At 39.8% G+C, this 27,029-nt stretch overlaps 2 protein-coding genes across 3 annotated transcripts in view; one reads left to right on the top strand and one right to left on the bottom strand.

Annotated features, from left to right (window-relative positions):
- tnca (tenascin Ca) overlaps positions 1 to 23,309 on the bottom strand; it is a 59,153-nt gene extending 35,844 nt beyond the window's left edge. For both annotated transcript variants that reach the window (XM_086301404.1, XM_086301405.1), the window contains exons 1-2: positions 23,024 to 23,309; positions 2,624 to 2,825 (exon numbers count right to left, since the gene is read on the bottom strand). The gene's annotated coding sequence lies outside the window, so the exon portion shown is untranslated. The remainder of the gene's footprint in view (positions 1 to 2,623; positions 2,826 to 23,023) is intronic.
- On the top strand, positions 21,784 to 25,430 carry LOC147326259 (uncharacterized). Its single transcript, XM_086297779.1, has 3 exons — positions 21,784 to 21,821; positions 24,397 to 24,855; positions 25,106 to 25,430. The coding sequence occupies exons 1-3, from the start codon at positions 21,784 to 21,786 to the stop codon at positions 25,428 to 25,430; spliced, it is 822 nt and encodes a 273-aa protein (XP_086153905.1).
- Positions 25,431 to 27,029: the final 1,599 nt, after the last annotated feature.

The raw sequence follows: 27,029 nt of genomic DNA on the forward strand, positions 1-27,029 counted from the left end.
ATGAGGCAGCTGTGAAAGTGCAAAAGGCTCTGACATGTCACTCATATATCAGTAATTGTAAATTATGTGCACATTAACACTAACTTAAATTTTACATTTTAAATTTCAGACTTGAAATAACTTCAAAGGCTTTTTAAAAAGATAACTGCCAGCACATTTTTTCTTTTTTGTAACTTTTCAAAACCAGCGGAAACTTTGTTTATATAAGTGTGACCTGATGTTTTTGTTAAACTACTGAGAACGGTAGTGCTTACAGTACAACGCCAAGAACACATCATTCAGAGAAGCCCTGGGGTTGACCAAGGACATCTCCTTTGACTATGGGACATGGGAAGACAATTTAGAGAGAAAATTGAAATAAATATAACCTGTTCACTAAGCTATAATCCAGTTCCCGTAGCTTTAGTATCCTTTCCCCATGCTGGCAGCTAAAAGGGAACTTTCCCACGTGGAAAAGAGAAACTGGGAATGTTGGCCCTGGGCTGATCACATCTGTTTTGCCTAGTCAAACTGAAATAAAGGCAATGAGGTTCTCGTCTTATGTCCATATAATAGCTCAACATTTGGCGAGCCAAAAGTGCTACTGCATGCAGATTTAATGCTAAACACAAGCAGCCATTAACAGATTGTATGTGTAGCAAGTCTGGACACAGTCCGTATGGAAAACATTTGTGGTTGACAGCTTTGTGTCAGGATTCAGTCAGTGGTCAACAAGAAACGAGTGCATCCAGTTGTTCATCTGCGATATATTAACATTTCTATTTTTTCCATACATTACAAAGTACAAAGCCCGATTCTCGACAGCATCAGAAACAGCTGGAAATCATCTCAGGAAAGGTAATTAGAGTAGTTAATGTAGCTGATACAGTAAGAGAAATAGCAGCACCTCATTAGCAGATTACAAAGTTTCCCACTGCAGCATGGCAGATATTATCCTGTGGGACCAAAAAGCAGTTTCACTGTGTCTGCAGGTGAGCCTGACTAGAATGCAGACTTTCAGCAATTTCAGTAGCAGTTACTCTGTCTCTGCAAAAATAAAAATTTTTTAAAAAGTAATTTTTTGATTTTGCATGCTCTTAAATGCAGATATGTGCTTTGTTATATATGTTAATAAATGGAGGAAATACTATGCAAGTGTCTAAATGTGTCATTTTAAATTAGTTAATCTGCTGTGAGTGAGTGAAGCGTGGGCATTTTACTGTTGTGCATGTTACCAGCAGATATTTCCTCCATGAACAGGCACGAACAGAAACAACCATCTGTGTCGGTCCCGCTTATTAGCAACATACCTGATTTTAGACAGTGTGGGAGATTTACAGTGTTAAAGTCTCACACTCTGACACAGTCACAGGCCTGAAACAGAGCCTGCAGTTATGTGATAGAAAACATAGATTTATTGATGTGTTGTATAAATTAACTTGTTGACTTTTAACCTAAAAGAAGGAAAGACTTTCATTAAACCCAGTTCACTGCTCTAGCTAACCTTCAGCTGCTCGAATGAATCCTGAAACTTGACAAAGAAAGACAGAAAAAGAAACAGGAACCAAAATATAATTTACATAAACTAAAGAGGCATGAGTTATGACCCCTGACTCTGTGTGTCAAAGTCATGTAGAGGGGAACAGTGTCGTATGAGCCCTCTGGGAGCTCCGGCTATTAAACCAGCTGTCCCTTTGACACTGACACCTTTCTCACTCGGCTGCACACAATCATCCCAGGACACACGGCACATAGCAGAGAAAATACAAAAAAATACTCTCCTAAATAGCTATAGCTGTATATGATGGGAAACAATGTGCCTTCTAGGTATGAGCTGAAGTAGCGTGGGTGAGGGGGATAAAACTGCACATCAGAGGAACTGAATGATTATAATCTCATTCAGCTGAAATATTCCTTTCTGCTGAATGTGGACTGGAACTGGTGATTCAAACCACACAAAGGATGAAACAGAAGTTAAAACCACTGACTTTGACTTAAATTTCAATTAAGCATAGCTAATGGACTGAGTGGTTGAAGGATGTAATTTTTTGATTTCTCTTTACCCATGCTGGCAACGTCACTAGCATCGCCTATTTTTCCTTTCATTTAATCTCAGTGGTGGAAAAATGATGCACGATGAAGTCTGAACTGCATTGCCCAGAGTAATATGATGAATCATCAGGCTGCAAACCTCACCAGACACAGGGATATTTGTGCATTTTTTTGGCCCCGTGCAGAAACACACACTCACACACACACACACAGCTGTTATTTTTATATTTTCTCCCAGTACTGATCTACAACCTGACAACATTTTTTGCAAGGGTCTCTTTTTGGCACAAAGTGCGCTGGCCATTCTACGGAGGCGATCAAAGCCTGGGATAACTCTTCCACATGTTCACTCCCACAGCAGTCAGTCATCACCGCTGCTCCCAGCACTGGCTGCTGTGTGAGTCTGACAGAGGAAGAAGTTGCAGTATACACCAAGAATGCACTTCCAATAAATAATAATTGTGCCTTTTGGTTCTGTAGTATGCGTCACTCGTGCAAGTTGACTACTTTCACTTAAAAACAAAAGGAAATGAGAAAACTGACCTTTCAAATAACTGTTTACTCAGAGAAATTCATAAATAGATCTTCTTACCTGTTTTTTTTTGTCACAAGCCCCCACGGGTAACATGAGGTGCTCCTCCGGGTCTTCACAAATTTAGTGAAGCCAAGAAAAAAGATGATGCTTCGCTCTGTTGTGTCACTGCTCCGTCATACAGCCTCTCCAGCAAGGTGGCAGCTCTGTCAGTCCAGCTCTTTATCCTCCCTCACAGTTCACAGCTCAGGCTGGGGTTCAGCTGAAAGAGGGAGTAAGTGAAAAGCGGGAGACAGGGAGTGAGAAAGAGAGAGAGAGAGAGCGAGAGAGAGTGAGAGAGAAAGAGTGGGAGGAAATGTCTTTTAAAGTGTGAGGAGTGTTTAGGTCAGACTCCCATTGCTTTAAACCCGAGCCCTTAAATAGTCGTTTTCTCCCTCCCTTCACAGCCCCGTCTTCCCTCCCTCTGCTGTAACTGATGGATACAAGGGCTGGTCTGCTTCCTTTAAATGAGATGCCACTGTAGCCGGGAGTCATGACAGAGTGAGCGGTGCTTGTGGTTGTGTAGGGAAATTAGAGGGGAAAGCCAGGCAATAAGAAGAAAGTGAAGGAAGACCGTAGACAGCAGACAGACAGTAGCTTTCAACTAGACTCACTTTGCAATAATGATTTATGATTTTCTCATACATCATTAAGGCTGCAAAAATAAATCCCAATCTTTGCTCAGCATGCTCAAACTGTCATTTCATGTTACCCCTCCATCGTCAGTCTCCACTTATTTCCATGCTTCACTCTAATCCTCCTTGAAATACAAGTCTTTCTCCAGCTCTGTTAGAGTATTAAACCAAAGATGAGAAAAATCAACAAAATACATGATTTCTGATTAAATACTTTCGGTATCTATCCAATTATATAATAAAGGTGATGGATAAAAGTCAAAATGAAACAGTGGAGGAAATCTCTTAAAGGAAGTGTTTTGCTACCATACACATATATTTCATATGAAGTCATTCATTTAACACATTTAACTGAATAGGTGAGAAACAAACATGTGTTAATGGAATTCATCTTGTATCTTGCAGTCACCACAGACAGGAATGCAATAACTGCAAGACTATAAATATATAAATATAATATAAACTATATAAAGACTAAATAACTGAAGCCCAGGGAGAGAAAAAGCAATGTGCCAGCATATGGAAGCAGCTTCCACAGTTTAATCTTAATATGATTAGATGAGGATAAGGGAAGAATCGGCTTAAATCTTTTAAGTGAGTCCGTGGGACTGTTAAGATATACAGTTTGCAGTCTGTTGTGAGTGGAACCTTTGAATGATAATGTTCTGAGTTTCTACTTGGACACATTCTGTGAAGACATGACAGAAATGGGTTACATCATACAAAGACTAAATTATTTAAAGGTTTTATTAGCAGCATGGCTGTAGGGATAGCTCACTGATACATTAGTCATGTCAGTCCAAAACAAAATATTGTATCTCAGTGATTATTGCTACTGCTGTTATTCCGACTCTAAACACCTCCACTATTGAGATTGGAGATTCTTTGACTTTCTATCAAACAGTTATGCTTTGGCAGCATCATTGTTTCACTATATGCCTAAATACGAACCCGTACCAGTCCATGAGTCGTTTGGTAACGGGCTGTGAGAGTTGAGGCACGGGTGTGAAATTTATGTTTTTTATGATTTGTATCATTTTTAAAAAAAAATCATTTTTCATTTACTCGGTTTCCCTGGATTTTCCCCCTGTGTTATGTATAAATCTTCTCTTTTTTGGGTACTAGTACTGGTTTTATTTTGTTGTATTTATCTGCGACACTTTAAAGGCCAGAAAATATTGTCGGACATAAACCAGTCCGTGGCGCAAAAAAGCTTGGGGACCGCTGGTCTACACAACACTAAGCAGCACTTGAGGTCAGTGAGCTTTGAAATATATCTGTGCACAGTCAAGATCACGCATCTTTTAAATCCTACAAAGTGTATAAGAAAATGGTACTTAGGCTTGACTTTTGTAAACACTTTCCTAATGTCTTCACTCAGTAGCACCCATTATAGAATTTCTTTTTATGTTTCATTCTGAGTTTCAGAAAGACGTATCCGTAGGCTGCACAATTCATTTAAAATTTTAGCCACAATCACAGTTTTGCATTCCCACAATGAAAAGGCGATTTCCAAACAATATCTGAAATAGCCAGTGCAATCATTTTCCACTTGTCCAGTAAACACAGTGAGTGATAAGTACTCACTGGCAAAGCCTGTGCTGTAGGAAACACATTGCGGCGCAAATAAAGAGGCATCTCACAGGTGTTGAGTGCTTTGCTACGATTTTTTATTCACATCCATCATATAGGCTCAATTAATAGAGTGAAAGACTCTATTTTCCTGTAAGAAGACACACTTAAACTAGGTGAATGAACATGAAGACTCCTTTACAGGGACGTAGCACACTATAAAAATGAAAGCACTGTTTTCATGAGAACATGCAAAACTGTCAGAATCACCACAAAGACAGTGTCGTCTGCATATTTGAGAAGTGTCATGTTCTCCATGTTACAGGTTATATCGTTTGTGTTAATTGAGAATTAAAAAAAAAACACAAAACAGTTAGTGTGGATGAATGATAAATGGACTGATTCTTATGTAGCTCTTTCTACTCTCCCAGAGTACTCAAAGCACTCTATACTACGTGTCACATTCACCCAATCACACAAGCACTTTCTTCTAAGATTTCTAACATTCATACACAGATGGATGCATCAGAGAGCAACTTAGGGTTAGTACCATGCCCAAGGGTACTTGGCATGCAGACTGGAGGAGCCAGGATCAAACCACAAACCTTCCGATCAGTAAATGACCTGCTCCACCGCCTGAGCTACAGCCAAGGAAGTAAATGGTTGATGGAGGCTCAATATCTGAGCAGTGGAGATTAACATCACTGTCTGCTACCTTTTTTCCTTCTTTTGTTTTTGTCTCTTGCCTGTCTTGACATAGACATTGTCATACTATTTCACATATAATGCAATAGCTGAAGTAACACAAAAAGAAAGGAATAAATAAACATAGTAAAGAGTCCCAAGAACAAGAGGAGCCTGTAGAGATTCTATGCAGGAGTTCTTGTGAAAGCAAAATGTGTTTGGCACCACCGTGCATTCAGATCGCAATTCTGATTGCAAACCTGCCAGACGGCACGGGATTCAAAAAAGGGGAAGAAAGGAAAAACACTTTCTGTCTGCTCATAGGATACCAGTTCTTTGTGAGTCTCTGCATGCTAGCAAGAAGCTAGTCATTAATAACTGAGAGTTGTGTTAAAGCCGAGTGTCTGCCAATCCCAGACCAGCAGTCAGATATTCAACGGGTAGCAAATGAGTTTGAAGGTTTGAAGCATTGCAGCCTCAATTTTACCCACAATTCAGTCCCCAAAGTCATCTTTGAGTCATAGAGTCACCTCAAGACGTTTTACTGTGCAAGTTAAATATCCTACAAATAAAAAAATGAAAAATCTAAATTTTGCAGATAAATTTTATATAAATTATATTTAAAAAATATGAAGGATGTTAGAGTCTGTTGATCCAGGTTCACCTCATCTTCTTTGTTACTGTGTTTAAATGAGATACTAGACTCATATTGATGTACAATAACATTTGGATAAATTATTTTTTTCATTGCAACTCAACATTGCTGCTTTTTCGTGTATAAATGAATTGTTGATTTGTGAGGCTTTTTTTTGCTTTTCTTACAACAGTGCAATACTATTACAGCTCCATATGGTGTTTACATTTCTGAACAAAATGTTAAATGTGATTTGAAACAGACATCTGCATTCTCCAAGCAAAACAAAACAAAATCCAGTCGATAAAGGTAGGTCTGGCTTTGTTGCTGAGAAGAAAAGGGAACCTCAGAGGGTTCAGTTAATGGACTAAAACCATAAACCCGGATTATTACAATGGCACAAAGTAGATTTGTCACTTTTCATTGCAGGACAGTCTGACAAGGAACAAGAAGACATGTCTGGACTTCAAGATCCTGTGATGCAAGGAAATATTTACATGTTCAACAGGAAGTTTAAATATATGCTGAAGAGAGTCCACTCACAGCCTGAGGAGAAACTCAATAAATCTATCAGCATTCATAAAATTAAATCTTCTCCCAAGCATAAAAAGGCCCCAGGGATTTGGTCTGAAGGGGAACCGTGCAGATGGACAAAATGTCTGTGGAATGAAGTAAATAGTTGACACTGTGGTCCCCTTTAATTTAAGACTGCACATGTGTTTCACATGTTCTACACACTGCAATACGGCTCATTTGGATCAGGCACAAACCATTTAACGTTTGGTAGCCGCTGCTACGGAAACTATAAACAAATGTCCGTTATGATTGCAACTGAAGAATGTCTGCCACCAATGGATCAAAACAGTTAAACAACCATGTCTCCGACTTCCAAGACGCCAACACAGCAGCTCTGTGAGGCTGTACTTAGGACCAGCTGTGCTTTGACTTAATGTTAATGTCAGCAGGCCAACACGTAATAACAATAATGCTCGTAATAACAATGCAAGGATGCTAATGTTTAGCAGGCACATAAAGTTCATCACTTCAGGTTATCATGTTAACAGTTGCTTACTCAAAGCATATTTGGCTTCTTTTTACTAGCTTAACCTAAATCAGTTAAAAATAAGCCAAGAGATCATCAAATGAATTTGTCCTCACAGTAACAATTATGATTTATCAGTAACAAACTTCATATTTGTTCTCTCAGAACCACAAATGGGAATCTCATGGTGGCTCAAAGAGAAAGGTCAGGGACCACAGTCACTAAATCACCCACTGAGGTCCAACCACAGCTGTTTATTGCAGTGCTTCCAAAGGTTTTTCAGTCTGGACTAACCAACTGACGGACAAGAGAACTGTCACCACAACAGCCACACCTACACAGCTTTAAATTATGCACGGCCATAACAACTCACAACATCATCACTTTGGTCAAATTATAGTATAGACGACACTAAGAACATGCTCTGAGCTTTAAGTAAATGTTCAGAATTCAGCTTAAAATTAAGGTTAAAAAAACAAATGAACAGCAGCTTACATGCACAGAAAGCATCCTGTGATTACTGGCTGAAGTACATAAAAACACTGGTTCCATGACAGAACAATAATCTGGTGTGATTTTGATTAATGCTATCATTTCTTTATTCAAAAAAGCCAAAACTATACAAGCTTCAGCTTCTCGGTTCAACTCATAAGATTAAATAAGTTTTGTTTTGGCATTGGTGGGTTTTTACATTTTTATGAGCTCTTCTGATTAACAAAAGCCGTCAGTCCTTAAGTGCCACATTTGCTGTGTGACAATAACATATTATCATTGTGTCCTTTGTGTGTGGCCTCCGACAAAACACACATCTAACTTTCTTTAGTATTATCAGCCGAAGAGTTAATTATAAAGATAATATTAACAATTACTATCTGGCTTTAGCTCATTAAATTTATGGTTCCTTTATTTCTCCTAGCATTACAAGATATGACTGGATGGGAGTTTTTTTTATGTATTATTATCTCTTCTTCAAATGACATGTTTTTTTCCTGCTTTAAGAAGTCACCAAAGACTGAACATTCATACTGACACGCTGCTCGGTCCAGTTCTCTATAATCTAAACAATGAAACTGGCATAAAGAGAAGCAAAATGTTTCCTGTCCCACCTTAAGACAGCGATGTAATCGCTGTCTTATGAACTGATTCCTCTGTCTTACCTAAAAGGAATCAGTTCATAAGTCTTAACTTGGAAACTGTAAAGATAAAACTACCATTAGCATTAAATTGGATCATATCGTAAAATGAACAACAAAGCAAATAAATGGTTAAGGAGTCACAATTTAAAACTGAAAGTGGACTACAGTGTGTCAAAATAATGCCATGATTAATTAAGTACTTTTTCTTTATGCAGCATTTTCCTGATTTTACTAGCTAGCCTTAAACTCAGGCCAGTCACGCTACCAGTAAAGTTCAGCCTGAACCCCTACAGTCAGGGTCTGATTCACCACTGACTAAGATTAATGAGCAGTCCTCATTAGTGGTTCTTTCTAATTGCCTTGTTCCACTTTTGGAATATAGTTTATGCTGGATACCTTTGCTAATAAGGACACTATAATTTCAAAGTATAGACCAACCAAGAACAGACTTAGTCTGTTGACCTGACAAAGCCCCACATGTATATTTACACCTCACACAAATCCCTAAGTTTAATAGAAGTTGAAAAAACACCAAAAATAGATTCAACTATTCCAGAATTATTGCACTCAACATTTAAAGCCCTCTATCACTTTGTATCTATTCTAAACATTCTTATCAAAAAATTCTCTGATTCACTGAGACAAAAAACTAAACAAAACAATGTAACACATTTAGTAGTGGTTTGTGAGATGATTGAGAGAATAGAATAGCCTTTATTGTCATTGTACAGAGTACAACGAAATTGGAGTGCCACTCCCTTGGTGCAAGTTTCAATAATAAATATAAATGTAAAATATAAAAAGTACAAAAAAAACAATCGTAAGTACTCAAACAATAGTATGTACAATATATACAGGATAGCAGCATTAATATAATGACAGTATGAATAGCAGCATAATATAATGACAGTGACGGTATGGAATAGGTTCAATTGTTTTTGTGCTTATTTACTACGGTGATAGCTCTGGGAAAGAAGCTATCCCTGAATCTGTTTGTCCTGGTTTTATGTGACCTGTACCGTCGGCCTGACTGTAATAGTTCAAACAGTTGGTTGCTGGGGTGAGAGTGGTCCTTGATGATATTGCCAGCTCTGCTGAGGTACCGAGAGTTTGCAGTGACCTCCAGGCTGGGCAGAGAGCAGCCAGTGATCTTCTGGGCTGTGTTGATGACCCTCTGCAGTACTTTCCTGTCTGCAGCTGAGCACCCTGCATACCATGTTGTTATGCCGTACGTTAGGATGCTCTCTATGGTGGCTCTGTAAAATGTCACCAGCAGCCTCTCCTCCAGGTTGTTCTTCCTGAGCACTCTCAGAAAGTGGAGATGCTGCTGGGCCTTTTTAACCACCGCTGTAGTATTTGCAGTCCAGGAGAGGTCATCAGATATCTGCACGCCCAGAAACCTCATGGAGTGTACCCTCTCCACACAGCTCCCGTGAATGTAAAGTGGGGCCGGGTCTGCTCTGCCCTTCCTGAAGTCCAAGATAAGTTCTTTAGTTTTCGTGGTGTTCAGTTGGAGGTTGTTAACTGAACACCACTCAGTCAGTCTGTTGACCTCATCTCTGTAGTCCGACTCATCCCCCCTTGAGATGAGTCCAACCACTGTGGTGTCATCCGCGAACTTTATGATGGTGTTTGAGAGATGGGTAGGGGAGCAGTCGGATGTGTAGAGCGTAAACAGGAGGGGACTCAAAACACATCCTTGTGGAGACCCGGTGCTGAGTGTGATGGTGCTGGACCGGTGGGGGCCGAGTCTGACAGACTGTGGTCTATAGAGGCTATAAAATGTTGAAATTGAGATACTGTGAGACTACAAGTGGAATAATAAACAGCAAACACTGAAATAGTGCAATAAACAGCTCAGGCTGACACTGACTCTGAGCATCCCGTGGCTCTGTGGGCTGGAGATGTCCGTGGTCTCATCTTTTGGTCTTCCAAAGTCTTGGTTTTTTTTAAATCTATTTTAGCTGCGATGTTAGGAAGTCTTCTTGTTTAAGGCCTCCTTACGGAACAAAATAATCTAGAACATTTTATACTCTTTGTGATTCAGGTTGTTGCCAGTTTCAGTGTTTATGCTCTGTTACCAAGTTAAAGTCTAATATTCTGCTGAGCCGTATCTGTTTATCTAGACATCGGATTGTAAGGTTTTTTTCCAGAGGGGGTTTCCCGGATTTATAATCAACAAACTGTCAGTAACTCGTAAACATAGTGACATAGGGAAGCTTACTCTTTGATGACCTCATTAGTTTTATGATCCGCTATAACTCTTGCAGCCCAGTGACATTTGCAGGAAACGTTTAATAAGCTCCATCTGCCATCAATTTATTTCATGACAACAGCTGGTTCATTCATGGCTAATATCAGAAGAATGACTTGGGAATTTCTAAGGTGAAATAATTGCAGTTAGGTGCTTGTAACAGCAGATGAACTGCAGGAAAAGGTAAATGCTGTTGGTTTGCAGCTCTAAAATTAAGCATCTAAAGACATAAAAACACTGTTTAATATTGCATCCTGTATTTATTATTATTATTATTATTATTATTATTATTATTATTATTATTATTATTATTATTATTATTATTATTATTATTATTATTAACACTGATGACAAGAGTGACAAGCCTCTATAAAAGATCCGTCCTCATGTGGCCACTGGATTCTCTACCGGCCATGTGCAGACAGTAAGCAGACCAGAGGTGTCAAAGCTCACATAAACATGAACTAATATGGCTCTGAAGGCATTACTAACCTCTTTTAGGTCACTCCTGAGGCTTGCCACAACATCTGCTGAGAGCAGCTTTAACTGACACTAAACTGACAGGCTGGATGGAGATCACCTCCCTTTGTTGTCTCATTGTAATAGCTCTAATGAGCTTCTGCTCCTCACAGATTAGAGGATCTGCAGGCCCAGACATTAGCGTAGTTGAAGGATTAATGACATGGGTCATTGATATGTCCTGAATGTACCAGCTGTGTTTGTCTGTGTGGAGCTGGTGCTTAATCAACCTCAGGGTCTGATAGGCTTACTGAGATCGGTGACCAGTCAGTCATCACTGCCGTTGTTGCAGTTATGATGAAATTACTAATCAATCCCTTTTCATCAAAGCAGTATTATTAAGTCAGATCACAGTGATACACAGTATCGATCCTCGGGCTGAGCTACAGGAGACTACAAGAAAAAATGAATTTCATAAAACAGTGGATACATATGCACATGTATGTAGCATTTGTTACACTGTCAAAAGAAATTAACTGTCAGCATCCCATATATTGTTATGTACAAAAATTATATTACACGACATCACACATAATTAGATCGCCTGGCAACTGCTTAGCAACCCAAAAATTATCATCTTCTTTTAATATTTACTACTTTGATGGCTGACATGGTTTTTGTTGGGTTTTGTTGGCTATCTTAACTTAATCATTATTCTTTCTTGTGGTTTTCGTGTTCATATTTTCCTTGATACTACATCTCTCCTTCATTTACGACAGGGTAGATGTTGCTCAGCAGGTAGCGCATGTCATCTCCTCATTGGAAGGTTGGTGGTTTGAGTCCTGGCATGCCAACTAACTCTTGGGCAAGATACCAAACCCCGAAGTGCTTATTGAAGTGAAACAAAGTGCTCTGAATGAATCAAGTAGTGCTTCCCACTTTTCTTTGTCTCCGTGCTGTGATTAAGGTTTCGGTGTTTCTCGTCCCTCTGATTCCATAATTGTTTCCACTGGTGTCTGTTTCCTGTCCCTTTCTGCCCTGTGTTTGATTGTACTTACCGAAGGCCCCTAAAACCCGGTCCCCGTGTGTGTGTCTGTGTGTGTGTTTATAAGTTTGTGTGTGGTCTTGTCCCTTATCAGTTGTCAGATTAGCTGTTTGTTCTCCGTGTGTCTACCTCTCATGCCTCTTTGTTTACTTCGTGGATTCCATTATCAGTCAATAATTGATCACTTTTTCTTGTTTAACCTGCCTCTACATCCTGCACTTGGGTCCACTAACAAGATGTTTCAGCCCAAGTAAATGTAAATATACTTATGTGTGCTTAGATGTATGTACTGTATTTATTCTTACTGTCTAAAAATAGTAGCACATAATAGCACGTGTGGTGCATATGTTCTCCGGTTGCTGCTATAAAAATGGCATCCATGTAGTGCCCAAAATGTCTCACCAGCTGTCTGCACTTGTTCTCTATTAAGCCCACTGTGAAGATCACAAGCGAACAGGTCCAAACACAGCCTAAGAGTCCAGCCCGGTGTGCTGAGCTAAACCGCAGCATGCCATCATGTTCACAATGCTACAAAACTACTCTGACTTTAGGAATAGCATGCTTAGCAGCTACATGTCTGAACAAAATTTCATGGCAATCCATCCAATAGCTCACAGTCCCAGGAGTCATGGCATGACTAATAAAAACACGTCTAATCATACCAAATAATAAGTCTCAATTCAAATAGTCACTTATGACAGCTACTCCAATAAAACTACAGAGAAATACACATCTGCCGTTGCAGTCGACATCACCCGATTTCACTTCACTTTCATGTTTGATCAGTTTAGCTTCCTGAGTTAATGGTTTTACTGAGTTCTCGTTATTAAGGGAAAGAAAATATCTGCCAATTAAAACAGACAAAGAAGTACATGACATGCACCGACTGCATTAGGAATGTCTATTGTCACTGCTGCATGCCTCAGTGATCTCGCTGCTGTAAAGTTGAGATGTTCGGGGTTTATTAACCACAAAAAGAGATTTCTGAAAGCCACGGAGAAAATTGAGCAGCAGATATCATCATCCTCTGAGAAATTTAAAATGAAGTCATTACCGTAGGCTGCGGCTGCCATGATTGCTTTACTATAAATAACTTAATAATTCAAACAGTGACAAAGCACTGAATATCATTGCTTCTCTTTGATGTATTTTTCTGAAAATCACGAGCATGGATTATTCCAAACATTTGCACAGCATTATTGTCATATTAACAGCAAAGCCTGCCAACTCCAGAAGACAGTGGAAATGTGATTTTTCTTTCCATTAATAAATCTTCTTCGGATTTGAGAACAAGCAATACACATTGTCCCAAAACATCAGCCAAAGTCCCAGATGACAAATATCATCCAGAATGAAGCTGTAAATGTGTGAACTCTGATATCATGTTACGCACTTATGCCAAGACTGTTGGCATAATCTATTGGTGTTTATGTTAGTTACTAAACTGTAATCCTCTCCAGAGTGTCGATGACATTCATGCCAGCTGCAGTGCTAAGACTCTGTTTTCTGTTTAAAATACTTGTTTGGCACAGCGGAGCTTCCAACTTTTAAACAACCTACTGGACCAAAGTAATGTCCGCTTGCCCCCCCTTATCACAGCCTTTATTTATCTTTGAGTTGGAGGAGGTAAATTAATTTGAAAAGCTTATCAGGACAAGCTGTGCAGATGTTTTCTTTAACACTTACCTTTTCCTAATTTGTCTAAAGCTCATACTTTCCGAAACCATCTTTCTACCACTGCTTTAAAATACATACAAGTGAACTACAGCCAGCTGCTCCTGAATTCACAGGGGTTTTCCACAGTGCGTAGTTCCGCATGTTTGACATATCACTTTTTTTTTTAACGTTGGATGCAACCGAATTCCTAATGCAACCCCAAAGACATTTGTGTGTAAAATCAGATATTCACTTTATCTTAAAGAGAACAGAAGCATGGAGACTCCACAGGCCATGCCAAAAAATGTTCAGATAGGATGCTTAGACACAACGTTTGCGATTTCTTATTCATACAATATTATATCTACAAAAAAAAAAAATACAGATGCAGTAACTTGTGTAAGGCAAAGAGAAACTTTCAAGGCAAAAAAAGTGAAAGTGAAGCTTTCAGTCACTTGATGACGACTCCCTCTTCATCATAAGCTGTATATTTAGAATATGAAGAATTAAGAAAGAATTGTTTAGCTAAAGTTTCTAAGGATTCTGAACTAAGACACTTAATGTGTTTATTAAAATTTGAAATATTAATTACTGTCATTGTATTTTTGTGGGGAAAGGTAACAAACAAAACCACCTAGGTAACCACCTAAGTTTTTTAGATATATATGGTGTAGACTGAGACAAAACGGGGGAGAAAGAGGAAGCCATGCAGCAAAGGGCCACGGGTCAGACTCAAAGACTGGTCGCCTGCTCATCAAACTTGCCTTTTTTTCCTCCCTGCTTTAGGTCTTTGCTGATCAAGAGTGCTGATCAAGCAACACCACAAATTCAAACCAAATATTTTGAAAAATGAAACCAATATGAAGTGGCAGCAACTGCAGTTCCTCTAATAGCCACTTAAAGTTGGCTCCAAAACCATGGACAGTGTAAAAGATGGATGTAGCTATCATGACATCACCCACTGGTTTACAAAGTCCCTTTTTGCCTGCAGAAAATAGTGGTTGGGGATATTGCTGTGAAGCTTCTTGCTCAACAGTTTGTGACTGACCAGTCATTATCCAAAGAGCATAGATAATCCTCCATAGCATGACCAAGATTTGCAACCAGGTATCACCATATGATCTTCAGATAGAATTCAGGTTTAAGACACTTCCACATTGGCTTCATTTTTCTGACCTGGAAGATATAAGCACGTGTTTTATGCTGTATGTGCTCCACATACAAGTCACATCCGTAGCCTGTCATGGTATAATGTCCAAATCTGCAGAATTAAGGAAAATGTCCACACTTGAGAGACAGGTGGCTCCCATTTCAGCTTCAGTGTTCATTGCACAAAAAAATCCTAAATAAATGATCCAGTAGTCTTTTTAGACGGTTTTAGCTCATATTTGAAACATAAAAACAACCACAAACAGATGGGTGATATCAAACTGGTTATGTCTATCTGAAATAATGATCTAAGGTATCAGGGAGCGATCAATGTCTTAGTGAAAAATGAAAATTATAGTGCTTTTGATACCTAAAAGGAAATATAGTTCCCCTTCTTTCTAATGTCTCCACAGAAAAAAACTGGAATCACATTTGCCTAAAAAAAATTGCTCAACACATATTTGTCAAGTTTGAACAAAGGACGTTCAAATTTAAATCTTACAATGCTTAATTTCAGTCACTTATTAATGACCTGTAGAGTTAATATTATAGTTCAGAAGAAGCTATGGGCCTATTGTGTATAGAAGTTACAGCACACAGCTGAAAACAGGCCTGGATGAGTTATAGCACTGGTAGTCTCTTCTGAACCAGCAGGGCCTCCCTGGTTTGCAGGCCTGCCTCATTCCTTTTAGCTGACATCTCCCCACTGTGGGAGATGGCTGGTCTTCACAGAGGCTATTCAGTCTGGCCTTAGTTAGCAGCTACTCAGCTCTTTTATGCACACAGCTGCAGGAACTCTGCGGTCTCCACTTGGACAGGGACATACGGAAAATGTGTGGGAGCACGAATTTGATTGTTCTCACTCCCGTGACGTCTTCTACAGCTCAGGCTGCAGTTGTTACAATTCTTTAAATTGTTATTATTATATGAGAAGTAGTCTAATAAAAATTAATGAGCTAAATCTACGAGAAATTTTCTAAACTTTGAAAATGCTTCAATATGAAGATTAATGACACCAAATATGATTCTAGCAGGGACATATAAACAGTAACTAAATCTTCTAACCCTGGATATGATTTAAGATCCTTTGTTCAAACAATAAATTTACCCGGTCAGGATAAAATACTGGAGCACTAACATGACAGCCACCCCACAGTCAGTCAGCCTGTTGTTATAATGATGTGCTGATGAGCCAGCTAGCCATCACTTGCTGTCAGCAGTGGCTCTGCTGTACAGATGCCTTAAAGTATACAGCCAGGTTAAAGTAAATACATCATGTAGATACAGTGGGCTACATTTCAAACTTGCTCTCACGCCATATTGAGGCAGCACAGCACCCCATTTGTCTCTGCATTGGACAGGAAGGACCGATATGTCTGGGCATAACCCTTACAGGATCATTTTATGCCTGGTAAACAGCATGAAGGTCAACATAAAGGAGATATTCTGTTAGCTTAGAAAATAAAAATCATGCCTGTTGTTGAGTCATGTTGTAGTTTCTTTCAGACCGCACTTTGCTGTTTTGTATAATACTGTGGGTACAGATTGTTTTAAGGGTTTATGACTCTTTAAGTCTTTTTACTGTGTCCAGGAGGCAGTCTCCAACATGTTCTGTATATTTCCAGCTGTGAGCTGTTAGCCTTCATCCTTTTCATTTATGTGCTAGTTTGTTATGAAGTGTGATGTTGTCCTGCAGGGTTGACAAAGTACCCACAAAACACCCATTACACTGATCCCACTCACTGTGGTTGCAGTTGGAGATCCTACCTATGTAAATTTATGAAGAAAACCCCCCCAAAACAAACAAAACTGGTGATTACGAATACATTTTAGGAGGTATTTGTGCTAAACACAGGTAAGAAGTAGGAGGCACCACTTTGTGCAACATTTACAAATCAATTATTTATTAAGTCTGATTTTTAAGGAGGCAGATCACTGATGCAGTGTCAGCACAGTTTGAGAGACACAAAATAGCATTGTTGAACCTGCCTTTGATTTCTAAATAGCTATTAGATGAAAACTTGTCATATCTCTGTATGGTGTGCAGGGTGCCTGCAGATCACACAGAAAGGATTCCAGTAAAGACCTAAGACAGGAAACAGATAAGACATGCAACTGGCCCTTCGGTTGATTCATCTACTGTTTGCCGAGGCCTCAACAGAAAAGGTCTCAGTGGAAAGGTGGCTGTCAAGAAGCCCTTAATGAGGAAGTGTAACAGAGATAAAAGGCAGAGGTACGCCAAGTTACACAGGAACTGGACTGAAAAGCATTTCAGTCTTATGAAGTGATGAATATAAATTTGAAATATTTTGTTCAGAATCAGCATCAGTATGTACGGAAGAGGTCAGGAGAGAGGCAACATGGAGAGTCTACAGCCGTCTATAACATACAGTGAAGGCTGTGCTGTGGTTTGGAGCTGCATATCAACCAGTGACGTTGGGGATTTTCTCCAAATTGATGGAATTATGAACACAGGTTTTGATTCACCATGCAATAAATCTTTCAGATTGGCAGTGGTTTCAAACTGATCTCAGTTTGTGCAGTAGAAGCATTACTGAAGCAGTGTGGGATCGTGTTGACAGCGAAGGGAACAAAAGGAGCCAATATCCCAAAAAAGAGCTTTGAATGTTCTTCATGATAATCAAGGTAAAAGTAATACAAGTAATAAATACTTTCCCAATCAGTGTTTGGTGGTAAATCTCACAGGTACGTGCATCATTGTCTAATTATAAAAAGGAAAAAAAATGTCAGCTGTCAATCCAAACAGGCCCAGAAGTGATGAAATAGCTACCAGAGGCAGAATCACTGAAGGTATCATAGTCATTAGTTTATAAATGTACACATGCCACACTGACACCCACCCAGGAAAGATAAAAAACCCTGAAAATCTTTAGACTTGACTGACCAAAGCTGATTATCTGGCAGGGCCACTTATCCAGGGCAGACTAGCAGCCTAAGCAAAGAAGGAGATCCAAATGCTAACCTCTACTCTGAGTCTCTCGAATGACTCAACTCCTCGTTTCCACCATATCCCCAGCTGGCCAATTAGATCCTTTAAGTATAATTTCTATTTTTCTACACAAGGTATGTCTGACTAAATAAATCAAAGGTACTGCAGGAAGCAACTTCAGCACAGTAGTTCCTTGAAAAGTTATTTACTTTTTGGCTCTTGATTCTATTTGTATAAAGTGTTGCCAGAAATGCTGCATGAGCTCCTGCACAAGGACAACTTCATGCAGCTGCTGCACGTGCAGCTCCACGTGTTGTGTTTTCAGCAAACATTTGCAATCAAACTGAGGTCAAGAGGAAGGAGTATTTACACATCACACACAAATATTAAGCTCACAGTTCATAAACAATATTTTTCATCTGTCATAGTCACACTAAATATGGGACACGAGTGAAAAACACTTCAGTGTTATTGTTACAAACAGCTTAGAAGTGTCAGTTTGTTGATATTTTTCTCTTTTGCAGTAGAGATATTTCTAATGTGGAGCTGTTTCATTAGCATAGCGTATAAAACATGAGATACCGTCATCTCGTCCTGTTTCCAGTGGAAAGTCATCATTTCTGGGAAATACGAATTGAGATAAAGTCATTTAGTCTTAGAGTGATAATGACAGATAATAAAAGATATGCAACATTGTGGGAGGACTATCAGCACAAAGAGATTCCATGAAAAACATAATGAAATTAAAATTAATAGCTTTAAACTTTACAAGATACAGATGTAAAGATGTAAAGTAACTAAAACTGGAAACACTGAGAAAGCCTGCTTATAAAAATACAGATAAAATAACAAAATAATGAGTTTGCCAATGTGTTCTCCTCAGGTTGTTCCAGAGAGTAGGTGCTCTAACATAAAAGACCTGGGCATCCTTTCTCATCAGCTGGGATTGTGGGATGGCAAGCACATCCTTGGCTGAATACCTCATGTTATGACCTGGCACGTATGAGGAATATTTACAAGAGGGATAATCATAGTAATCGATAATTGTTTTGAAATGAGAGCGAGTATATATTTAAGGATGAAGGCCTTGAAGTTTCAGTTAATATATTTCTTAGTGACATATCAAGCACTACTTCCAGGAAAGCAGCAAGAAAGATGAGAAAGACTCAGCCATTATTCCTACCAAAAATAAAGTTTCTCTAATGTAAAGGCATGTGCTTAGTTAAAATTGCTACATATTAGTATTAGTATTTAGTATTTAGTATTTATTTATTTATTGTCATTGTCAAGAACAATGAAATTGCGTTTGGGGCTTCCATACAACCCAAAAAAAAGAAGAAAATAATAAATACCCCTTAAAACCCAAGTGTACATATTTAACCCAGTGTGACTCCAATGCAATAAGACAATCCTTAGCAATAATGTTCGTAGAAATTCAGACAAAGACCTGAGAAACATGACAAAATACAACAATGCAACCCATTCAATATTATTGTACTGTGAGATATGATATCAGATATGATAGTTATCTATTTAAGAAAGAGGGGGGGGGGGGGGGCAGGAGGAGGAAGAGAATAAAGATATGATGCACCAATGCAGACCAGTTCATTGCTATTAAGAAGTTGGATATGGTTATTGTCCGTGAGAGGGGGGCAGAGAGTTCAGGAGCCTCACAGCCTGTGGATACAGGCTGTTGGCCAGTCTGGATGTTCTGGCCTGTATAGACCTGTACCTTCTCCCTGAGGGCAGCAGATGGAAAAGGTGGCGCGCAGGGTGATGTTGGTCCCGCAGGATACTGTGCACCCTCCTCAGACAGCGAGTGGGGAAGATATTACTGATCTCTGGCAGACTTGTTCCAATAATTCTGCCAGCTTCCTTCACCACCCGCTGGAGTGCTTGCTGATCGGCCTTGGTGCAGCTGGGGAACCACACTAGACTGGCTTTGATAAAGCATGCTGAAATCCATCATCATAGACCAAGATGCTCCAGGAAGTCAGGAAGCCGTACACATGAACTAGCAAAAGACAAGGCTTTTGAGCTGTTTGAGAAGACTTCCACCCACATCAGGTCAGCGAGAGAGTCCTAAATCCTATACAAGACAAATTTCTGATGACACAGTTTCCCTCATCGAAAGCCCCACCGCAACCAACCAAAACAATCTGCTGTTACCACGACAACTGCACGATTTGCCTTCAGATGTGGGTGACAGTAGGAGTGGGAACATTTCCGTAGAGGTTACTCATACAGGAAGTTAATGTGGGACACATGGCAAACCCTGCATAGGTTTACACAGGCGCCCACTCTGACATGCTTTTTGGTCTTCGGTGTCTTTTTCCCCCTAAATGCCCAAACTCTCAATTCAGCCTCTCAAGATAAGAATTTGCCAACATGTCACCATTTTACATTTTTGTACACTGAAAGCAGTGAGTGACTCATAGGTCACTCAATGTTATTTTGTGAGTTAAATCATGCCATTAATCTGTCATGTCTGTCACATCCTGTTTCTTTCTTGGTCAACTTCTTTCTTTGTTTCTGTTTTGTCTGCTCCTTTGCCTGCATCAACTTCTCATTGCCCTTGTTATTGTGCCCTGTCTTATTTTGGTAATTGGCTTTCCTCACACAGCCTTTGTTGTTTTACTTCCTGTCCGTGCCTGTTTTTCTGCTCCTTATGATCGACTGCTCCGAACTGATTGTTTTCACCCATATTCATTAGTTCCACCTGTTCACAATTAGTTCCCTGTGTATTTATAGCTCTCTTTTATTTTTTATGAATTGTTAAGACTGTCTGGGTTCTCCTTCACTCCTGTCTTGATTTGAATCACTCCTCTGGTCTCCTGGGTTGTAAACTGTGTTAGCAACCAATGGCTTCCTTGCCAGTTTTATTCCTGCCTTCTCTTGTCTGCATTTGGGTCCTCTTTTTGAGTAAAACATAATGCTTAAAGAGAAGATGGTGCCTTGAGCTATAATTATGCTGAAAACTAGTCTAAAAATGTTACTTTAAGGCTGGACTATTTTTATTCCTCTTGTTTTAAAAACTCCCTGGAAAAGCTTTCACTTGATCCAAAATGCTACAGTGAGAGTACAAATGGGGTTGTTACGGCTGTGGCCATAAGAACACTGTGTGGGCTGTTTTGTTCTGTGTCTCTTTACTGTGTTTAAGACTCTTTACAGGTCCCTCCCCTAATGAAGAGTAGTGAGCAGCTGATTGGACCATGGAACAGGTGACCACATTCAAAAAGCTGCTCTGACAGCTCCCGGGAGAGAGAGAGAGAGAGAGAGAGTGGGGCGAGCGAGCGAGCAAGCAAGCAAGCAGGCAGGCAGGCAGCTTGACAGCCGACGCGGTCCTGACCCTGGTTTTCCCAGCCTATACTTTTACTGTGTATTTGTGTGAGCGTGATCTGTGAGAGCTGCTCTTGGTGCATTAACTTAGTGCTTAGGCACTCTTAGGCTGAAGCGGAAGGGGTGAGCCACCTTTTTCTTTGGAACAGTTTTCTCCTGTTTTCCGGGTTAGGGAGCGAGGGTTAGTATTGTCATTTGTTTGTTCTGTTTCTTTCTTAGGGTTTAGTTAGTTTTCTCTGGTGGGACTTAGTTGGTTTTGTTTATTATTTTGGCCTGGGTTCACCCTGGAGCTATGCTTCATTACCTTAAATAAAATCACCTTTTTTTACTCACAACTGGTTTTGGATGTCTGGCTTGGGAACCAGGGCGGGGATTTGTCTCTCTCTTCTCCAACCTTATGTGCGTCTCTACACGCCTAGACTAGGGGCGTAACAGGGGTCTACAAACAGAGATTTATGGCTTCTCTTTACTTGCTCCCTGTGAATTGAATTTAAAATCCTTACAGTGTACAACATCCTGAATGATCAGGTGCCATCATATCTTGAGGGCCTCATACCAGAGCAAAGACTGATGTTCAAGTCTCTCCAACTGCAGGTTTACTTTTTTTTTGAGTTTCTAAAAGTAGAATGGGAGGCAGACCCGTCTATCAGGCCTATCTGATCAGGTGACTCTGGCCCATCCCTTAGTTATGCTAATATATGCTTTGACTTTTGGGGGGATAGAAATGGTGTCTGTTTTCTGAATCTAAACTGGGTTCTGGTTCCACAGAAGCGAGGCCTCCAAATTCAAGGCTATCTTTCCCACTCTACCTTTAAATACCCTAGGAATCACAAATAAACCAGCACTCTGAGAGCAAAGTGCTCTGATGGGGCGATATGGTACTATAAGGTTTTTAAGTTATGAAGCCAATATGAGAAAAAGAGCTCTCTCTTTCTAGTCCCTAAAGTACTCTGGCTGCAGCATCTTTGATCAACTGAAGGCTTTTCAGTGAGGTTTTAGGACAAAATCATGCTAATTAACTACAATAATCCATTCCAGAAGTAGTGAATGCATAAGACAAAGCATTTATTAACATAATCAAAATACTGTTATGAAACAAAAAGCAGTGAAATCTATCTATTACTTTTAAAACTGGAATCTATCTTTAATTTTTGCCTACAAACCAGTCTGCATAAGAATCACCATGACAAACTGTCTGTTTTCTTTGTTGACGTTTGTCCCCTGGCGATATTAAAATTTGAAACCCTGACAGTTTTTCCAGGTTGTATCAAACATCAGTTTCTGTTCTGCCTCAAACTGCGCTCCACCTCACGGAGAACATGATTCAGAAACCATGGTGAGGAAATCACAAACATCTCAAATAGACCGATCGGGGAAAAGATGTTGCTTTCAACCAGCTGTTGAGATAAATCATGATCAGACAACTGCAATTCTCAGATACTCCAAAACAAAGCTGAGGGTTACGCAACATTTATGATTTTTTCTATAATACTAACCCTAAACGCACAAGTGTTTTTCAATGTTTCTAACAGCTACATGGATACTAAAAACCGTGTGTGTGTGTGTGTGTGTGTGTGTGAACGAAAAAAACTGCAGATAAGGAGCCACGGTATTTAATACTCAGTTAATGACATCACTCTAAAATATCATGCATATTATAGATATCAGATGTCCTTCAAATCAATCAGGCTGGCCATGAAGCTTTCATACTTTTACTAAAATTTAAAACACTATAGAAAGCGTTACAGCAGGGACAAGAAAAGTGTTTTCAGTTAGATGCTTTGTACATATGACACAGTATTGACCAAACTTATCCTAGATTTGTCTGAAATTCACTAAAATGAGTGGAAAAGTCTCAGTACTTACAACACACAATGTGTTGGCCACTTTGGCTCATGCAGCAGATGCAACTGAGTCCTCTGTGAGAAGCTTCCATCAATGAAGTGACTGCAGGGGGGGAAACAGCATGCAAGGCTGTAACACATGATCCAGTATAACAGGAGACACTTAATCCAGATCCAGTCTTCAGTGGAGTACTCCCCCTTTTGTCTTTGAAATCAAAGCAAAAAACAGCAAAATTGACATCAATAAATTGGGAATTTATCTTGAGCAAGAAACACTGGTAAAGTTTGTTGGTGCTCTCGGTGGCCAACAGTAGCTGATATGTGCATGGGTCATCTGGCTCTCTGCAGGAGGTCTGTAAAGTAAAGAAGCCAAAATCAATACAGCTAATAAGCCATCAACTGAACAAAAGAGGTCAGTGCTCCCAGACAGAGAGAGATTAGAGCTGGCAGGCTGGTCTGGATACAGTGACATGAACGCCATTCATCTACATTTATTGGATTTACTGTAAAATCTTTTGTCTCCCTGACAAAAGGCAGAGATGACAGAGTTGACAGTTAAGATTTTATTAACCTGATTGCTTTTGCAGGTTTTTGAATCCCTCTCGATTTTACTGTTTTGCAAATATGGGTTACTTTATTTCTTTAAAAAAAAACTATTGCAACTGATTTTATTAGATCTGGTGTACTGTGTATGCTGCAAAATAAGAAGCAGTCTTGTTTGATGTCAAAATTAGGTTTGCATCACACACAGACATTATATTTGCAACATTACAAACACACATATTGCAACTATGACCTAAAAAGCTTCTTGTTGGGAGCCTTTTCATGCTATAAAAACAAGTGATTTATGAAATTCCAGACTTCTCTTTATTACTAAGTTACTGGGTTTTAACAGCCTTTTGGTTATACCTGTACTTCACTTTAATTTCATCCTGTTAAACAAATAAAAAGTTTTATTGGACAGATTTGATGTTTACCTTTAAACTTCACGGTGCCATTACAGTTTTTCTCGATTGGTTTGGCTCATTTCTTGAAACCGAGATGACATTCTCAAAATAACATGGACAAATCTCCAAACCACCTTGCAATTGTTCACAACAGAATGGCATTTTTCATTGGTTTTATCAAATTGCAAATGCTTTAGTACATGTCTCAACTGACTCTGTGCTTCTTTTCAAATGATTATGTACAAGTAGCTACAGTTAGCACAATGAGCCCACATTTAGCACATTTTCCAAATAAATAGATCTTGGCGATCTAAACTGATTAGTTGATTTTTCAGTGAAATGGTTACTCACTCCAAAACATATCAGCATGGTTTCATTGTGTAAGTCATCATATGCACAATTGTCTGTTCAACTGTCAAAATTAGTCAAAGATATAATACCATGGAAGAATATCAGTACTTGACAATCAATCAGGTGAAATTAGAACTAACGAAGGAGCAGTTTCCCACATCTCAGATGACCAATCAAACAGGTTGTTTAGATACCTGACAGGTGTTGTCTGTGATTATGGCTGCTGCCAAATGTATATAGACAGAGCTTGGCCCGGGGCCAGTTTCATTTGCAGTGTGAACATGGAAGCACCTTGCCAAGTACAACAGCAACTTCCTGCTCGAGGAAGAGGAGGAAGAAGAAGAGGAAGAGGAGGAGTGAGAATGCGTGGAGGAATAGGGGGAAGAGGCCGAGGAGCACGGAGGCACCATGATGTCCCAGATGAAATCCGGGCCACCCTTATTGACCACGTTATAAACCATCGCCTCACAATGGCAGAGGCAGGTCGCCGAGTGCAGCCTAATGTGCCTCGGTCTACAGTCTCCTCCATCATCCAAACCTTTCGCAGGGAAAACAGGTACAGAACTATGCTATTGAACTATTCAGTGTTGGTGTGTGTGTAGGCCTAGAGTACTGTAATATCTTCATGTGATGTCATATGATACTATAAAAATGACAAAGAAAAAAAATGGAGAAAATACTGTGAATAGTATTCCAGTCACTGTGCAGTGCATCACACTTTTAGTACCATAAAACAGCAGTACAATTACATTGGTAACTCATTTTGTAACAAATTTACAGTGTTGACCTTTGACTTGTATGTCTAGGATTGGACGACAGCCTCAATTGGGTGGCAGAAGAAAACTTCTAAATGAACAACAAGGACGAGAAATATGCAACATGGTCATTGCAAATAATGCCATCACACTGAGACAGATTCGTAATGCAATCCTGCTAGACAATGTAATGTTCCAAAATATAAACTCTATCAGCATCTCCACAATAGACCGGGTATTGAAGAAACATCAGATGACCATGAAACAGATTTACAGGGTACCATTTGAGAGAAACTCTGACAGAGAGCAGTGCGTCGATGGCCAGGGGGATGAGGATGGTGGCCAGGAAAGAGAGGGTGACAATGGCGACCACTGAAAATATTACTGTACTATAGTTCTGAAACTTTATTTACAGTATGGTAGGCTAGAGTTTGTTTTGGTTTTTTGTTTGTGTTTATAACTGTTCACATTTACAGAATCCTGTATATGTTTTCTTTTCACAGTATGTTCTCTAATGTTAACATTTCTTTGTACGAATAAAAATGTTTACAGTTTCCTTGAGTATGAGTGGTTTATTGGAGGCTGATTTTAATGTAGAATCTTTTAGTTTTATTCATAGTGGTATTCTGTTGCTAGACCTGTGCCTCAGTGACAAAACGTCTAAGCATTTTGACTTGCAGTGCTTAAACAATGCCAAAGGTATAATGCATTTTGGGGGCATTGACTATTTATAAGAGAAGGATATTTAGTTTTGACACATGGATAAACTCTTTTGGGAGAGATATGAGCTTTTGCAGGCGATCCATGGTGTTGTGCTAAACCATCCAGGTTATTTTGACAAAAGCACTAAATGAATGCACATGTGCCAAGGCAATCGAGAAGGATCTGTGCTATTTTGACTGTACTGACCTTTTATATGGGAAAGGAATCTGCTTTTGAAGCATGGACGAAGAGTTTGGGGAAGGATATTTGATTTTGCTAGTGAGCTATAATGTTGGGCAGAACTGTAAGACTGTTTGGCCAAATGACCTTATGGTTTTGAGAATGTCATCTCGGTTTCAAGAAATGAGCCAAACCAAGCGAGAAAAACTGTAAAAGAACAGGTCTCCGATAATTACCATTGGTAATATAGAATGAACATGTTTAGAAACTAAGACCTTTTAATTAAAATATACAAAATAAATTGTAAGCATAATAAATTGTCAAATACAGGGCTGAGAATTTGCCCCTTGTATCCAGTGGGGATTGGAAACCACCCAATGACTAAATATGCTGCTAACAATAACAGCAACAGTAGTATCATGACACGATTCCAGGACACTCAATACAGTCAAAACAAAAGTTTTGGCAGTAGCACAGATTTTGTTTCATACTTTAACAGACTGGTGACCTGTCCACGGTGTACCATGCCTCTCGCCCTAAGACAGCTGGGATAGGCTCCAGTCCCCCCGCAAACCTGAATTGGATATGTGGAAGAGAATAGGTGGATGGATGGATGGATGGAGGGACGGACGGATGGATGGACGGAGGGATGGATGGAAGGACGGAGGGACGGACGGAGGGACGGACGGAGGGACGGACGGACGGACGGACGGATGGATGGATGGATGGATGGATGGATGGATGGATGGATGGACGGACGGATGGATGGATGGATGGATGGACGGTCGGAGGGATGGATGGACGGACGGACGGACGGATGGATGGACGGAGGGATGGATGGAAGGACGGAGGGACGGAGGGACGGATGGATGGATGGATGGATGGATGGATGGATGGATCGACGGATGGATAGATGGATGGACGGACGGAGGGACGGAGGGATGGATGGACGGACGGATGGATGGATGGATGGACAGATGGATGGGTGTTGGATGGACGGACAGACGGATGGATGGATGGATGGATGGATGGACGGACGGACAGATGGACGGATGGATGGGTGGGTGGGTGGACTTCAATTGACTTTTATTGG

Source organism: Aulonocara sp. 'chitande type north' Nkhata Bay, linkage group LG7 (assembly GCF_057382095.1).
Source record: "Aulonocara sp. 'chitande type north' Nkhata Bay isolate Kocher_YH1m ecotype deep benthic linkage group LG7, A_spYH_male_GT1.1, whole genome shotgun sequence".
In the NCBI taxonomy this organism is placed as follows: domain Eukaryota; kingdom Metazoa; phylum Chordata; class Actinopteri; order Cichliformes; family Cichlidae; genus Aulonocara; species Aulonocara sp. 'chitande type north' Nkhata Bay.

Bases quoted from the DNA above. Each gene is read 5' to 3' on its own strand.
- LOC147326259 (XM_086297779.1), top strand. From the start codon at position 21,784: ATGGGAGGCAGACCCGTCTATCAGGCCTATCTGATCAG. The intron at 21,822-24,396 runs GTGACTCTGGCC...ATACCATGGAAG, and splicing joins TATCAGGCCTATCTGATCAG to AATATCAGTACTTGACAATC. The intron at 24,856-25,105 runs GTACAGAACTAT...TTGTATGTCTAG, and splicing joins ACCTTTCGCAGGGAAAACAG to GATTGGACGACAGCCTCAAT.